This window comes from Bombyx mandarina, chromosome 19 (genome assembly GCF_030267445.1).
Source record: "Bombyx mandarina strain Sakado chromosome 19, ASM3026744v2".
Lineage (NCBI taxonomy): Eukaryota > Metazoa > Arthropoda > Insecta > Lepidoptera > Bombycidae > Bombyx > Bombyx mandarina.
Window position 1 is genome coordinate 219,983 of NC_143225.1, and position 17,209 is coordinate 237,191.

Consider the following 17,209-nt stretch of genomic DNA (forward strand, 5'->3'; position numbering starts at 1 on the left):
TCTAACAAACTAATACGCAGTACCGAGTCTAATAACACATCAGAAAGATGAGACGTCTCGAGCTGAGTGAAATGTACGAGTATTTGTCAATCAATTCACAGTAAACGCAAAATAAAAAAAAATCTTTTTTTATAACTCTAAACTTTTAAAACTTTTTGTTTTGGTTTCTATAAAATGTTGATGTAAGAACTTTACTGCAGAAACCAAAGTGTTAACCTCTGTATTAGCTATAATATAGTTGTATTCAATGTGTAAGATGGCATTTAGCATGAAGCGTGCCTCCCTCACAACTTACTGAAGGAGTAGAAGGGGATGAACTGCGCTTGACTCGCTAAATGTTCCCTCTTTATTACATTCACTAAACGAGGACATCACACAGAAAGTAACTACCAATACAAACTATCGCCGGTCGGTTCAAAGGTCAAATGTCAAAATATTTTGTACGAAACGACTTCATAAAGATTAATAGCCGATAAAATTATATTTTTACTAGCTGACCCGGCAGACTTCGTAGTGCCCCAATCGATAGATAAAAGACCTAAACTTTTGTATAAAATAAACTTAAAACAAACAAAAGGAATCCGTCCGACGGGGGACACATCAAAGGAAAAACAAAATTGTAATTTTTTTTTAATTCCGAGCATTTTCATATTTATTTACCTTTTAAACCTTCTCTGGACCTGCACAAATAATTCAAGACCAAAAATTAGCCAAATCGGTCCAGCCGTTCTCGATTTTTAGCGAGACTAACGGACAGTAATTCATTTTTATATATTATATTTTATATAAGTTGTCATTGTGGTAATGTTTCAGTAGTTTTTAGAGAAAATACATACAAAGACTACGCTGTCAGACGGACGAAGCATGGGAAACATCTTCCGCTGAATACATTTTTTGCATGTTTCAATAAATATTCAACTAGATTATATACGCAACAAACTAATACAATCTGGAAGGAATTGCCGAGGTGTGTGAGTGATGTATCTTCCTACAACATTTAAAGGTTGTTGTTTTTTTTTGGTCAGGAATTTGTATTAGTTTGTTGCGCAAATAATTAAAATAATCTACCTTCTCCAATCCGTTTTAAAAATTGGGATTGACAAATGCCGGAAACTATAAGTCTGAGAAAATAATTACTAGTAATGATTAAAATTGAAACTTTTATATATATTTTGAATCAGCAAGAGATCAGTACCCAGGTGGACATTGAGTCCTCGCTTTAGGTAGAGCAATATATTTACTGAGATGTACTTGACTTATTGGGTAAGAGACCCACCGAATACATTCAATACAAATAAAAACTAAAAAAAATGAAATTATTCTGCATTTCCGCCGTGAAACAGTAGGGCAGGCGTTATTACAATATAATGGAAACTAATTTCTGCAGGTGCGAGGGAATAATCACGCTGATATCTATAAAATGAAGAATTGAATGAAAATGAATGTTAGTGAAACTCAACATATCATTTCAAATGTGATCTTCGTTTTGTTTAACGACAGGGATGCTCTGAGCCGATCTGAACGGCTGTGACCCAGGGATTCAAATATACCTAGTCAGGTCATAAGTATTGTCACACAGTAAAAACTTTTCTTTTAGAATGCTGGCCACTAAAAAGTTTATTGAATTCAAATTTCGAATTGTTGATGAAAATAAAAATGTATACTTTTAGAATTTTACTCATTTATTAATATGGAGTGGACGCTTAAAGAAGACCGTGTTGCAGTTATTGCGTTGCATCGTTGCGGTTACGCGCCAATTCAAATTTTTAACATACTGAAAAATTTGAATATAACCAAAAGATTCGTTTATCGTTCCATCAAACAATACAATGAAGACTCTAGTGTAGATGACAGGTCAAGAAGTGGTCGCCCTCGGTCTGTTAGGACTCCAGCAGTGATAAAAGCTGTGAAGGTGCGAATTCAAAGAAATCCCAAACGTAAGCAGAAACTGTTGGCCCTTCAGTTGGGGTTAAGCAGGACCACGGTGAAAAGGGTGTTAAATGAAGACTTAGGGCTTCGGGCATATCGAAGAAAAATAGGAAATCGTTTGAATGCTCGTCTAATGGACCTGAGACTGAAGAGATGCCACGCTTTGTTGAAGCGGTACGCGGGAAAAAAATATCGGGAAATTCTTTTTTCGGATGAAAAAATTTTTACCGTAGAAGAGAGCTACAACAAACAAAATGATAAGGTGTACGCACACAGTAGTGAAGAAGCGAGCAACCGTATTCCGCGTGTCCAACGAGGTCATTTTCCATCCTCGCTCATGGTATGGTTGGGAGTTTCTTATGGGGGCTTAACAGAGGTACATTTTTGTGAGAAAGGTGTAAAAACGAATGCAGTTGTGTATCAAAATACAGTCCTGACGAACCTTGTGGAACCTGTTTCTCATACCATGTTCAATAACAGGCACTGGGTATTCCAACAAGATTCGGCGCCAGCTCATAGAGCGAAGAGCACACAAGACTGGCTGGCGGCGCGTGAAATCGACTTCATCCGGCACGAAGACTGGCCCTCCTCCAGTCCAGATTTGAATCCGTTAGATTACAATATATGGCAACACTTGGAGGAAAAGGCGTGCTCAAAGCCTCAGCCCAATTTGGAGTCACTCAAGACATCCTTGATTAAGGCAGCCGCCGATATTGACATGGACCGCGTTCGTGTTGCGATAGACGACTGGCCGCGCAGATTGAGGCCTGTATTCAAAATCACGGAGGTCATTTTGAATAAACTTTAGTGTCATAAGAATCTATGTTTTGTTAAGTTCATTTTGGTATATGAATGGTTACATAATGAATAAACTTGTTTCAATTATTTTACATTAAACATGTGACAGAATTTATGACCTGACTAGGTATACTAGAAGGATGAAGAGATGTCCCATTCGTTGTGAACACGCCAAGCCCAGGGAATGCCGGTCCGATTCGCCTAAATTTTTGTGGGTTCAATATCCTAATATTACCTGGGCTGGCTGCCCACTTTTCTTTTTTGTTGCCTTTGTAGGCAGACGAGCACACGGCCCACCTGATGGTTAGTAGTCACCGTCGCTCACGGACGTCAGCAATGCCAGGGGGAGAGCCAAGCCGCTGCCTACCATTGCGGAAAGTTCTCAAATCGTGTGAAACGACTACGTCTAACTGCTAATGGTATTAAATCACTACATAGTATAAAACAAAGTCGCTTTCTCTGTCCCTATATCCCTATGTATGCTTAAATCTTTAAAACTACGCAACGGATTTTGATGCTGTTTTTTTTAATAGATAGAGTGATTGAAGAGGAAGGTTTATATGTATAATAACATCCATTAAATAGTGGAGAAATCAATAATAAATTACAGTTTCGAGGGCGGGTCGCTAGTTAAAAAATAAGTTGTAAACAGTGAAGGGTTTGTTACAAATCGGAACAGTGATTGTTGGTCACGGTGTGCGTGGTGTACCCTGGCGCATGGGGCCGACCGCCGCGTGGAGCGTGAAGCGCAGTTGTGGTCACGGTGCAGGGTTCCACCTGACTCTTGAGCTTGTACTTATTGATTTGTCATTGTTACTGCCCGACGCCGGCGAGGGGCACGTCTAATTACAGCCATGTCATGTTTGGTATTGCGCCGTACATAATTGTTAGCAGCGTTTCAATATAATTAATATGAACTTTTCATATTTCCTATGTGATATAAAAGTATCTGTATTTTTGTCAACTTTATTTTGTAGCTATCATACAATGAAAGAAATCCGAGAAAAACCTGAATGACGCCTGGAGCATTTATAAGATAAACTTGCACATTTACAAGTCCCGATCAGCAACATGGGCCGCCCATATGATACAAAAGCACCCGCTCGTGTGAAGGTCTACCCGTCGCCATTTCTCAAAAGGAAGTGCAACAGTGGGAAACCATTCAGGTTTTTAAAAAGTTACTAGTGCTCTGTCAGGTCTAAGGCTCTGGGTGTTTGTTGTCTGCTCATCAGCGCTGTGTTCACAAATCAATATCTACCGAATCAATCAATACTCGTAGAAACATCGGGAGGAGTACTTGCAAATCAGCTGAACTTCAAAATAACGGTATGCTCTTGTAATTTGAGCCTATTAAAAATAACGTGTCGCACCCCTCACAGGGCTGTGTACCACATCATAAATCAGACGTTAATATGTCTCTAATGAGTTAATAACCGCTCGTAGCTTTTAAAGGGTTAACCCTCTCACCGCGTACCCCAAACTTAAATTTAATTGTTATTTTGATTTCACGGGGCGCGCCATTAGAAGGGTTGAGGGTGTCCTGGTACCCTATGTTTTTGGTAATCGCAAGCGGATTATGAAGATTAACTTTTAAAAATTATATTATGCTTGTTTAGCTTTCAACGAAAACTATTGAATATTAACTATGTTTATTTAAATATTTGTAAGTGGATGAGCGACACGTGTTGGTTTAGAAAAACCCGTTATTTATGGTTGAGCATATTTATCTACTTTGTATATATCCCGTATTAGAAGCGAGTACTCGCGGTGGTTCTGCAAGCAGCGTAACACTACGTACTGTATTTGTCAAAGAAGCCATCATTTAAGGAGTCGTAGCAATTTTCGAGTCTAGCGATTGTGAGTTTGCAATAAAATTAAGTACAATGCATTTTTGGCATACGTCTCAAAATATTCGCAGGGTGATATACATTCCACGTAGAGAGCTATAGGTACTGGACCAAACGAGCGACCGTGAGGACCTTAATAATAAATCTAACGTGTCTTTTTATTGACATTTTCTGCAGTTTAATTTTGTTTTTTTCCATAAAAAAATTTCTGTATTCTCTGATCGGTGCATCGAATTGATACAAATTGGCCTATGGCAGTTTTCATATCTAACGTAATAACCCGATATGAATTTTATTTGCTAACTTTACTCATGAAATGGGGGGATGCTTGAAAACTTCACAAGACTCGCGCGACGAGAGACTGGTGATTACTAACGATAAGTTTTGTATTAAGCTTAAGGTTTGATTATTGAATGAGTTCAATAAGCAGACGGGCCTTGAGACATAACTTAAATGACGACATTCCCCTTCGGACATCAGCTCTAAGTCTCGATAGTACTATGTAATAACATCGGTGAACCGATCTTGGAGAATTTATACATTTAGTGTTTGATTTTATTAAAGGTTGGTTTAACCGTTATAGTGGAGGTCGCCCGTGGACACGTGTCGGTACATTTGTACTTGTGTCCTGTTCATTAATTTGGTTTCAATTATTTATCTTGCCTTTCGTTCTTTTTTTTTATTGCTTAGATGGGTGGACGAGCTCACAGCCCACCTGGTGTTAAGTGGTTACTGGAGCCCATACACATCTACAACGTAAATGTGCCACGCACCTTGAGATATAAGTTCTAAGGTCTCAAGTCTAGTTACAACGGGTGCGTTACCCTTCAAACCGAAACGCATTACTGCTTCACGGCAGAAATAGGCAGGGTGGTGGTACCTACCCGTGCGGACTCACAAGAGGTCCTACCACCAGTAAGCTCACAAGAGATCCTACCACCAGAAGTTCTGTGCGGTCGCTTTTCAGAAAATTGAGACACGCAATATGGTAAATGCAAAAATATGATTGTAATGAACGTTAAATTTAATGAGCACATACCACTCCTCAGTAGGTACCACTAAAAGCTGCAGGCGTAACGAGTGAAACATCAAAATGTACAAAAACCTCTTTTATTTCTCTTAACATTAATAGCTGTTGACAAAATCCGGTACATTATAATTTGTATTTAACATTATTTCGGGCGTGCATGCCGGTTGGTGGCAATTATTGAACAATGTTAATTGTTGCCATTTTTATTTGCCAATTTATGTTTATTTAAACCAAGAGATGTTTGAGTTTACTCAAGGTGTGTGTTGTTATTGAAATAATAATTTGAATGTCATGTAATGTGCACGGTCGTCTGGATGTAGAATAATGTAGATCGCCAACAACGTCTACACTTCAATAAATAAAAAGATAATTTTAAATAAATAACGTAAACACCAGGTTTGTGCTGATCATTTGAAATCATTTAAGTTTCATTTCAAATGTTTGTGCTAATTGTAGACCCTGCGGTTGTCCGATGTCCTGGCTATTTCTGTCATGAAGCAGTCGTCGCAGGATGGGAGGGTCGTTGTGCAATACAACGGAGACGCCGACCTCATGTCTCAAGCTAGATGGCTTTGAGGAGGGTTGTCTATAGGCAGCGGTAACCCGGGGGTCGGGAACTTGTCAACCCACATAGAGCAATGAAAAAAATGCGTCGACGGACATAATTTGTATTTATCTGTTGATCTACTTTTCTTTATGTCTTGTAAGTAGTGGTCCACAAAGAGGAGCGCGAGGACCACATTAACAACACAACACTAATGCAACATCAAAAATCTGTTATTAATACATAATTAGGATATCCAAACCATGTTCATAATTTTGTAAAAACATCTAAATTTATACTTTTATTCGCAACCATTTCTTATTTTATATATCTAATTTAGTTTGAAGTTTTCACGTAGACCTAAATTATTTACAATATGAACACTCGGTACAAAAGTTTATTTATAAAAAAATACAATTTTTCTTTACGTATTTGTACTTTCAAACTTAAACAAAAGTAAATTATTTATCTGAGAGCCGTGCGCTCAGATATGTAATCAAGACGAAGCATGGGATATGTCTAGAAGCGTTCGCACTAACGAATACATTACAGCTAATGTTATAATCACATTTTACCAGATACCGAATAAATGTTGCCTCATTACATTTGCTAAGTTACCAAATCTGCAATGTATGTGATGTAATGAAAAATGAAAGGGCGACAGAATAAATTTAAAGTACAGGGCAATGTCGAATGATCCAACACTCAGTTGAGACGGTTCACGGTGGCGGTCGCGGAAGACGCGGGGCTACTTACAATACTATGGCAGGTCGGGCTATAGCCTTACTATCAGTCTTTATATCGGAGGTGTGTGTCGCTGGGAGAGGGGTCGCTGCTATCACGAGATGATGCAGTTCTTGTCGTGGGGTCCGTTCCTCCGCTGCCGCTCTCGCTTGGCGCAGGCCATGGCGTCGTTCGGCACGTAAGAGATCCGCACTCCGCCGTACGCCCTCCGCGCCGGCAGCGTGTACGACTCCGTCGAAGAAGAGGAAGACGAGCAGGTGCTGCAGTAGCTGCTCGCGTCCTCGTCCCGGACCTTCTCTTTCCTCACGGGCTCATCCGGCTCGAACGCTTCGTTATCGTCTCCGCAGAATCTAACCGTCCGGCCTCCTCTAGGCTTTCGAGGGGATTTCTTACCGTCTACTAACATTAGTTCTGGCATGGATGACGAGTGCCCCGGGGTCACCACTGCTTGAGCCTCGACGGGGTGCGGCGGCTTCCAGTCGCTAGGGGACTCTTCTTTCTGAACGTCTGAAGTCGGGGTGGGTTGTATTTGTCGTTCCGTCATTGACTGCTCTAGTCTTAAGTCTGCTAATGCTCGGTCCAAGCTCAGACAAGCGTGAGGCGGTGGCGGAGGGTGGGGCGGGGGCGACTCTGGTGCTAATGAGCCGCTTGGTTCAGAATCAGCGTCAATATGAGGAGAGGGCTCTCTTTGCGGCGTGCGCGAAGGAGACTTGGGTGAAGGAAGCCGCCTAGGTCGAGCGACGCGCGGCGGGCGAGGTCCGGGTCCTGACGAGTCGGATGGCGTCGGAGGTTCTCCCTTAGAGCAGGCTATGGAACAGAATATCGCTCCCTTACGCGGCAGGAAGGGGCGACCCAAGAGGCTGGCGTGGCAGGTGTGGCAGGCGAAGCAGCGCTCCGTGGCGTGCCAGTGCTGTCCCTCGTGCGACATCTGTCCCTGGTCCACGCCGACGGGCTCGCCGCACGCGTCGCAGTACTCCGCGAAGCAGCCATCGAAGCAGGGCAGGCAGTAGGGGCGCGCCTCGCGCATGATGTATCGCTGCCCACCCAGCTGCTTGGAGCACTCCGCGCAGGCGAAGTGTTTCATGTGCCACGCGCGACCCTCCGCCTCCGTGCACTCGTCCGCCAGGATTATCTGTCAACAAAACATTCATTATTATTCTCACCGTTTGACCAAAAATACCAACTTATAAAACAACATTGATCGACCGTCGCGTCGGTTTCTACATCTCCGCGTTTATGAGATTTAATAATAGTCTATTAAAAGTTTAATGGTCCATTAATTATCTTCAAGATTCACATAGACACCAGTTCCGCAACTATGATTCTCATCATACATGTAAGACGAGAGATTACTACGATCTTAGAAGATAATGAACTACAATATTGTATAGTGTTATAACGTCTATATTGTAATGGTTTATTTGAGTCTAGTAGATTGTAATCTAGGTTGCCTAGCTAAAGCTACAGACAATAAAACCGCGGTGGGGACGGGGGCTGATAATGAGGCAGATAGCGCGGCTCCCATGGTGTCGGCTATTGAAAGTTCTGCAGAAACTCTACTTGGGATGTGTATCTGAGTCACACGAGGGAGCGTCTCGTGTTACAAGGAGCGCTAGTGTCGTCAGCCGCTTCGAGATGTTGTATAAGTGTCGGATTAAAAGTAAAGTGAATTACATGATTTCACTCAAATAGACTTCATCGTCAATTGCTTAAATTCAGTGTTAGTACTTGGGAGCTGAATGCCTGGGAAAGGGCAGGTGTGGGAGAGCACGTACGTAAGGGGCATCGCGCACAATTCGACTTCCACACACATACACACTATATCTCTTTGTACAAATGTTCCATCAACGATTTTAGAATATTTAGTAGGTTTTAATTAAGATCCTTCCTTAAGAAGTTGTACAGTTGTACAGTTGTACAGCTGCAAGACGAATGTATTAATTGAAGCACGTACAAATCATCATCAAACCGAAACATTCGGCCAGAATATACCGTTTCTATGATATTAATAACTCGCAGAGCGTTCTAATGACGACGCCGAGTGCATTGGTTGTGGGAGACTTTCCCAGGCCACTATTGTGTGTAGTCGGCGGGTCGGCAGCACCGCGTCCGACGCCAATCACAGACGGCATGATGCTTAATTGGGCCTTGTTTGTCCAGATAATTAATTAAATTAAAACTAGTTCCTTAGGAAAATATAATGCGTTTGAATTGTCGAGGGGAAATGTGAACGGCGGGTTAATGCATGTGATTTTTCGTATTTTATTTGAACGTTTCACGTAAATTGTAGGAGACTTTACATTAAGGTTGGCGTAGCCGTGAGTGGCAACAGTAATGGCGAAGTCCATCCCTGCATTCCGCACGGGGGCTATGAGTATGAATGCGTTATGATCGTACAATACTGTTGTGCAACATGTGTGTCGGGATGGTGAAGTCAATGTTTAACAAACAGTACGAGACAGTGGACCGCACGTGATCCTAGTATTCAATTGTGATTCATGTATTATGTAAAAGTTCTGTGTAACTTTCTAGGTTCGCTTTTTTACTAGTCTGTCTTGGTGGATATGAAGTTTTAAATTACAAAGAACCGTGAATATTGGCGAGGAGTAACAACTCGCTGCAACTGGACTGTCTGTTCAATCTACATATGTTTGTTCAAACACCACTTCAACAATTTAAGACACCATTTAAGTCATCGTGGCCTAAAGGATAAGACGTCCGGTGCATTCGTATGTAGCGATGCACCGATGTTGGAATCCCGCAGGCGGGTACCAATTTTTCTAATGAAATACGTACTCAACAAATGTTCACGATTGACTTCCACGGTGAAGGAATAACATCGTGTAATAAAAACCAAACCCGTAAAATTATAATTTGCGTAATCACTGGTGGTAGGACCTCTTGGGAGTCCGCACGGGTAGGTATCACCACCTCGCCTAATTCCGCCGTGAAGCAGTAATACGTTTCGGTTCGAAGGGTGGGGTAGCCGTTGTAACTATACTGAGATCTTAGAACTTATATCTCGAGGTGGGTGGCGCATTTACGTTGTAGATGTCTGTGGGCTCCAGTAACCACTTAACACCAGGTGGGCTGAGAGCTCGTCCATCCACCTAAGCAATAAAAAAAAAAAAAAAAAAAAGCGGCACGACACGAGAACCCTCTCATCGTGGCCGCCGGTAACTACATTCCCGATCCTGCGGACAGAATGGAAAGCAGTCGATGTCGCCCAAAACACGTCATCACGGATCCCCCCGATCCACTAACGGTGCTTCTCGGTACTTCAAGCACCGGTCACCGTTCTCGTCGAACCCGTCGCTTGCGACGAAGGGCTCGACGAGTAAATTAACTCTCAGACACAGCCCACTGAGTTTCTCGCCGGATCTTCTCAGTGGGTCGCGATTCCGATCCGGTGGTAGATTCTGCGAAGCACGACTCTTGCTAGGGTTCGTCGTCAGGTTTGAGCAACGTGAGCTCACCTACTAGTTACTGTTACGCTGGAATAGCCGCTCCAGGCTACCAGCTTAGGTAGGAAAAAAAAAAAAATTTTCAAACAGCACACAGCCCGCCACCGGAGGAGAGCTTAGACCTCTTATGTTTTATTCCTTTTGTCCGTGATATTACTCTTGTCGCCTCCTCGGTGCTCCTTAGACGGCAATGTGCTGCGACCAGTCACCGGGTTTCCGGGTACTATACTAGTTATCAACCCGACACTCGGAATCTGGACTTTTAGGACCAGGCATGTCAATAAGCAATATCTCATCGAAATTTTCCTAAATTCAGACTGTTTGGAAAATAATATCGAATAAATAATGTTATGTACGCGTCGTCTGTTCGAGAAGTCATCCCGCACTTCCGACCTCACGGTTGAGACGGCGGCTGACAAACGGCCAATAAAACTGACAACGGCGACAGAACATCGTAAAAAATTTGAATATTGCATAAAAACTTCAAACTAGTCGTCTTACGGAACGTATTATAGAATACAGTGTTAGATTTAGATTATTATTTCGTTTATAAATGATTAAAATGCAGCTTATTCAAATGTATCTACTTCTTTAATGTAGGTAATTCAATATTGGGCTGTTTGTGTGTTCGTGTCCTCTGCATATGATTAAATTGAAAATTTGTACTTTTTGGCAGGTTTACGGTATCCAGCACACAGAACCATTAGCACCGGGTAGCGCGGAACCCAACGAGTGCATTTATTGTATTTATTTACCAATAGCATCACGGTGCTTCCTGAGAGCTACGATTTGTCTATCTTTAAAGGAGTACTTTGGCGTTCCTGGTGTACACAAGAGTTGCGACGGTCACCACCCACCCTCGGGTCGGCGGGTCCATACGTTTGTCTACGGAGGCAGTTCAATAAAGTAGCAGCGAAGCGTGGCCTCACTTCATTAGTACATGCAATGCGTTAAGCAATGAACACGCAATATTATTTAACGACTGTGAATTATTACTGTTTTAACTATAAAAATTTATAGATCAGAAAGGTATAGCCTATAAATATTGATTTAGTACATGCGAATGGCGACCTCGATGTCACGGACCTCCGGGGCCGATCGTCTTTGCTGGCAGGCTGGGGGCGGGTAGGGGCGGGGGGAGGAACTTTTCATTAAAATAGGCTGACAAGGCTCGACGAACAAATCATGGTAAAAATATACGATGAAGAATAGCACAGAGTGAAGGCGGAGAAGACGCGGTGGGGTCGCGCTGGTCAGCGCTACGGGCCAGTCCAGTTCTGCCGCGACGCAGGTACAGCTCGTTATGGGGTCAGAATGGCCGTATTGCAAATTTAGACCTCACGTCTCAAATAGATGTTGATAACAATTTTATTGTGCTGCGAGCTCGTTTTATATTCCTTGATGAACAGTACGGGCTCGTTATATAAAACAGCGAAGCAGGATCACCTTGGCACGACTTCCAGGCGTCTGCACTAATTAATTATTTTTGTAAACACTGCGGCTCTGAGGACCAGTAGACCTTCGAACGCTGTTAGATTGAAATGGTCAGTTCTGATTGTTTTAAACCGTATACCTACATGATTTTAATTGAAGGGAATTTATGGCGTTTTACACAGTATTATATGGATTGGCATGTGTGTATGATATGCACAATTGTCGATTAGAATAGGCGTACTGTGAAAACAAGAGCATCGTGGGGCATATGTGCAGTAATATACATCCTGTCTATAATCCCATAACACAGACGCTTGTAGTCATTTGCGACGAAGGGCTCGACGAGTAAATTAACCCACAGACACAGCCCACTGAGTTTCTCGCCGGATCTTCTCAATGGGTTGCGTTTACGACCCAGCGGTAGATTCTGCGAAGCACGGCTCTTGCTAGGGTTCGTGTTAGCAACGTCGTCAGGTTTGAGCTCCGTGAGCTCACCTACTAGTTAAGGTTACGCTGAAATGGCCTCTCAAGGCTCCCAGCTTAGGTAGGAAAAAAACATTTGCGAAATTCAAGTACAAATTTGTTATAAGAATGTATTTTATTAGAGCCCCTCGTTAGCGGTTATCGCTCGCGACGCAATCCCTCAGGAGCACCGAAAACGCTGCGTTTCCGCCGCGAGTCGGCGCGACCCTCCGGCTACTCCAACGTTTGATTTATTGACTTGCAAATGGCGGGGTCGACGAACCTTACAGCTGCCTTCTTAATGTGTTCCGTGATGACTTTCAGTTGCAGATAATCGAGCTATGTCTTGTGTTTATATGATATTGTGTTCATAGACATGCTTGACGATTAATTGTGTAATAAAAAACCAAACCCGCAAAATTATAATTTGCGTAATTACTGGTGGTAGGACCTCTTGTGAGTCCGCACGGATAGGTACCACCATCCTGCCTATTTCTGCTGTAAAGCAGTAATGCGTTTCAGTTTGAAAGGTGGAGCAGCCGTTGTAAAACTATACTTGAGACCTTAGAATTTATATCTCAAGATAGGTGGCGCATTTAGGTTGTAGATGTCTATGGGCTCTAGTAACCACTTAACACCAGGTAGTCTGTGAGCTAGTCCACCCATTTAAGCAATAAAAAAACGCGTATAATAAGGCACGCCATCCATTTCGACCGCGAAACAATCGTGTACTTCAGTCGAAAGTGTGTGTCGGTCTTTTTTATACGATTGAGAATTTACCTCATATCTCAAGATGATAATCTGTAGTCTTTAGTAAACACTTAACATCAGATCGGTAATCTGTTCATAAAAATCGTTAAATATTCAAATACATTGGACAATAAAATTAATGAAACAATGCGAGATATGAACCGGTGTCCTGTCATTGACCTGTTAACGAAATTCCCCTAAAAGCCAACATTTCGCATTCCGCAGTCGGAACGATTAAATAACCCTTAAAGTTACAATGAGACCGCGGCGTGCAAGAATTTAGCACAGGGGTGGCAAGTCATGGGTGTAATGAGCTGCTCGTGGTCGTATCCTGTGGGGCGACAGCGTCGAGGGGCCATACACGTAATTAGTCTGCGGTATCTTCTCTTCATCACCGATAAGATATTCTGCTTAACGAAAGACTGTTAGGTTTTTTTTATTGCTTAGATGGGTGGACGAGCTCACAGCCCACCTGGTGTTGAGTGGTTACTGGAGCCCATAGACATCTCCAACGTAAATGCCGCCACACACCTTGAGATATAAGTTTTAAGATCTCAAGTATAGTTACAACGGCTGCCCCACCCTTCAAACCGAAACGCATTACTGCTTCACGGTAGAAACAGGCGGTGTGTAGTGAAGCAATCACAGCTGTTTTTATAATGTTTTGTTTTAAAGGCTTATTGTGCCAAGGAATGGGTGGTGCCACCTTCCTTCTCTGTTTCTGGCACGAAGCAGCTCCATTGTATTGAGTAGATGTTTATATCTATTATGAGCCTGAATAAATAACCTGAATAAATGCTTTCTCGGTTTTGTCATCGACAGAACACACAGACCCGTGAATAATACCTGTGCGGATCATGAATCAAGCACGTAGGCAATTTTACTATTAGATGAGTTATTAAGTGGACCGACTGAATTAAAACTGCAGTGGGAGGTCCCCTAAATGAGTGCAGTAGAATGGCCTCGAGTAGGGAGAGATGGCGCGACATCGTGAGACGCATTAAGTCTGCCCCTTCCGACACTACATGACGATCACGACCACTCTGTCAAGAGTGACACGATTGTGAAGAAGAAGAAGAATAGTTAGTAAGAGTCCTTACCTCATCACAAGCAGAACATCTCGGTTTCAAGGTTTCAGCGTGATGCCTCCCGCAGTACAATCTTCCTTCCTTCCAGAAATAGACCAGGTCGACTAATATTTCTTGGCACGTGCTGCAAACGAAGCACGCGGGATGCCACCGCGCCGCGGGTCCCGCCCTGGCAGCAGACACGCACATGTCACCAGATGACATGGACTCCTCGCACTGTGAACAGAGTTACTCAATTAAGATACTGGAATTGATTGACGAGCTTAGTATCTGATCTACAATATTAAAACAATGAAGACTGTGAGCTTTACAGAATAGGTTAATATGAGTTTCTGGACATTGTATTAAGTTCTAGGAGTATAATGTGTAGTCCAATTATTATAAATGCGAATTTTTGTGAAGATGGACTAATGTTTGTCACTATTTCACGCAAACAGTGCTGTATTTTGAAATAATTTCACAATGTAATAGATACATCAAAATAGCACGTAGACTATAGTAGATTACAACTAACTTGCGAATAGCTCCAACAAATACATGTTTTCTGTACAGTTAGTGAAAGTCACTGGTGGTAGAACGTGTAGTGAGTCCGCACGGGTGGGTACCACCGCTCTGCCTATTTCTGCCGTGAAACAGTAATGCGTTTCGACTTGAAGGGCGGGCCAGCTGTTGTACTATAAAAACTGAGACCTTACAACTCTTGTCTCCTGGAAGGTGGCGGTATTTATTTTATAGATGTCTATGGGCTCCGGTAACCACTTCACATCAGGTGGGTCGAAAGCTCGCCCACCAACCTAAGCAACAAATAAATAAATAAATCACCACGGGGTGCGACCTGGTTTACCTAGTTCTACATAAACGTCCCATCCACTTTTAACAGAGGCCTAGTTCAGAGGATGTGAGTACGAGCGTTCGTGCGTACAGCCACTGCGCTACTTTCATCATCATCCGTTCATAGTGGCAGCCTTCTCAGCTATGCACCTTCCCGGTGATAACCCAATACCATATACCTGTCGTCCTACGTGATCTAGTACTGGTTATGTTTAATTGTTATGTTAAAGTCATACCACACACAGAACACCACAACGTGATAACTGCTACCTGTTCTGTGTACCAGCCGTCTGTCTATACCAGCCTTTAAATTGCAATATATCACTGCTTCGCGGTACAAATATTTAGAGTGCAGTGGTACTTGTGTACAGGTACAGAGTCACAGAGGACCCCGGTGTGGTCTGTTGTTGTAAATATTGCATTAAACATAACTGAGGTGGTCAATTTATTGTCGCCTCACGGTGAAGACCGTGAATTTGATTTCCGGTTAGTAATTATTTAGCGCGTTCGTGACCGGCCTCCGAATGATTTATCAATGTCGTTACGGGGTTTTTCTAAAATTTACATTACAGATTTATAATATACTTTAGTATTCATATTATTTTATTAAATTAATATTTAAAATATTGTCAGCAAAATAATCATTAACTGTAGCTTTGCTGTAGCAAAACTATAAAATAGACAATAGTTTAAGAAGTATCTGATGTATGACATCTGTGGCACAGTTTTGCTTCAATTAAATAAGTTAAATTCTCGTCACTGTACATAATCAGTAGGTAGTATGTAGTAGAGGAAAGAGGAAGAGGTAAACCTTAGAAAAAATGGATGGATTGCGTGAAAGACGATATGTGTAAGAGGGGAGTGAGAGAAGAAATGGTATATGATAGAAGAGTATGGAAGGAGAAAACATGTTGCGACAACCTCAGGTGTTTGGGAGAAGGGCAGGAGAATAGAGATGATGATGAGTAGTAGTAGTAGTATTTATAGAATATTGTGAATATTGACAGCGAGTGGGCCTGAGCCGGTACGCACAATATTTGAACCATCATCACTATTTTGTTCAGAAAATTATAATTTCGTCTGCGATAGTACAGGAGCATCTAGCGCCAAGGCTGATGAAGGCCGTCGATTGTTCCCAGTAAGGTGTCGCAAGTTTAATGACCGAGACATCTATAGGCACACTATGTACGATCATAGAACACGCGGCCTTACAAAAATACCTTTAGTTAAAACATAATTTATTTTGGTTGTATAAGGGAACATGATATCTTTATGTAACATTCAACTTTGAGAGGACAAAGCATCATGTCAAAGTTAGGTGGCGAGGTAATTTGGATAACGGCGAGGAGTGTTTCCGGACAAACTAAAAGTTTTACGTTGCTCTTGTTTAATAGAATAAGTAATAAATAATAAAGTATGCAAGCGCCGCTCCTCCTATATCTTTTTTTATGATTGAAGGAGTACTGGTGATCCGGAAGCCTTTCCAGTTTCACCGGGACAGGTGGACGAGCAAAGGCTCAGCCAGAAGGGATGGGATTTGCTAACAGCTGCCGGAGCGCCTCCGCAGGAGACCTAACAGCTCAAGAGCAACTACTACTTCACAAATGAATCTACTACGGGATCGGAATCGCGACCCGCTGAGAAGATCCGGCGAGAAACTCAGCGGGCTGATGCATGGGTTAGGTTGCACGTCGACCTCTTTGTCGAGTTCGACGAGTACGGTTACCGGGGTTCCTCAGCCTGCTCCTAGTGCTAGAGCTGAAGGTATCTAATGCAAGAGTTATTGGATCTGATGGATCCGTGAGGACGTGAGTAATAAATAATAAAGTATACAGGTGCCGCTCCTCCTATATCTGTGAGGCAGTGCTACCTTTTGGTTTGAAGCGTCCAACCAATACAATACATGCAATACAACATAGAATTCCACCCCAGGTTTGTAAGTAGATGGATACATTCGAACTGTGTCATCTCTGTTATCTGTGCGCTCCGGTAAGCACTCTGCACTGGGTGGGCCGGGAGCTCGGTCACCTGTATCGACTATAAATAAAAAAAGCTTCATTTGGAATAATAATATCGTCTCTCGCACGGATAATATGACAAACAAACATCAAAGCCGAGCTTTTGGTATCGCATAGGTATTCAACAGAATTTCGTGGCCGATTTTTTATGATACCTCCCAAAAATCGCGTGAGCCTGGAGCGAAGGTAGGCGCAAAATCGCATCGCAGCACGTACAGCGCGCCGTTCTGAGAACCCTCTATTGTTGCGCCGGGCCTCGACTCTGGTCGC

At 42.6% G+C, this 17,209-nt stretch overlaps 1 protein-coding gene across 9 annotated transcripts in view; it reads right to left on the reverse strand.

The window, feature by feature from the left end:
* Positions 1-5,668: 5,668 nt before the first annotated feature.
* Positions 5,669-17,209, reverse strand: part of esn (espinas) — a 366,713-nt gene continuing 355,172 nt past the window's right edge. For all 9 annotated transcript variants that reach the window (XM_089735177.1, XM_089735176.1, XM_089735174.1 and 6 more), the window contains 2 exons: positions 14,103-14,306; positions 5,669-8,024 (listed from right to left, as the gene is read on the reverse strand). In XM_089735177.1, the coding sequence (XP_089591303.1) occupies positions 6,987-8,024; positions 14,103-14,306 (1,242 nt within the window). In that variant the 3' untranslated portion in view covers positions 5,669-6,986. The remainder of the gene's footprint in view (positions 8,025-14,102; positions 14,307-17,209) is intronic.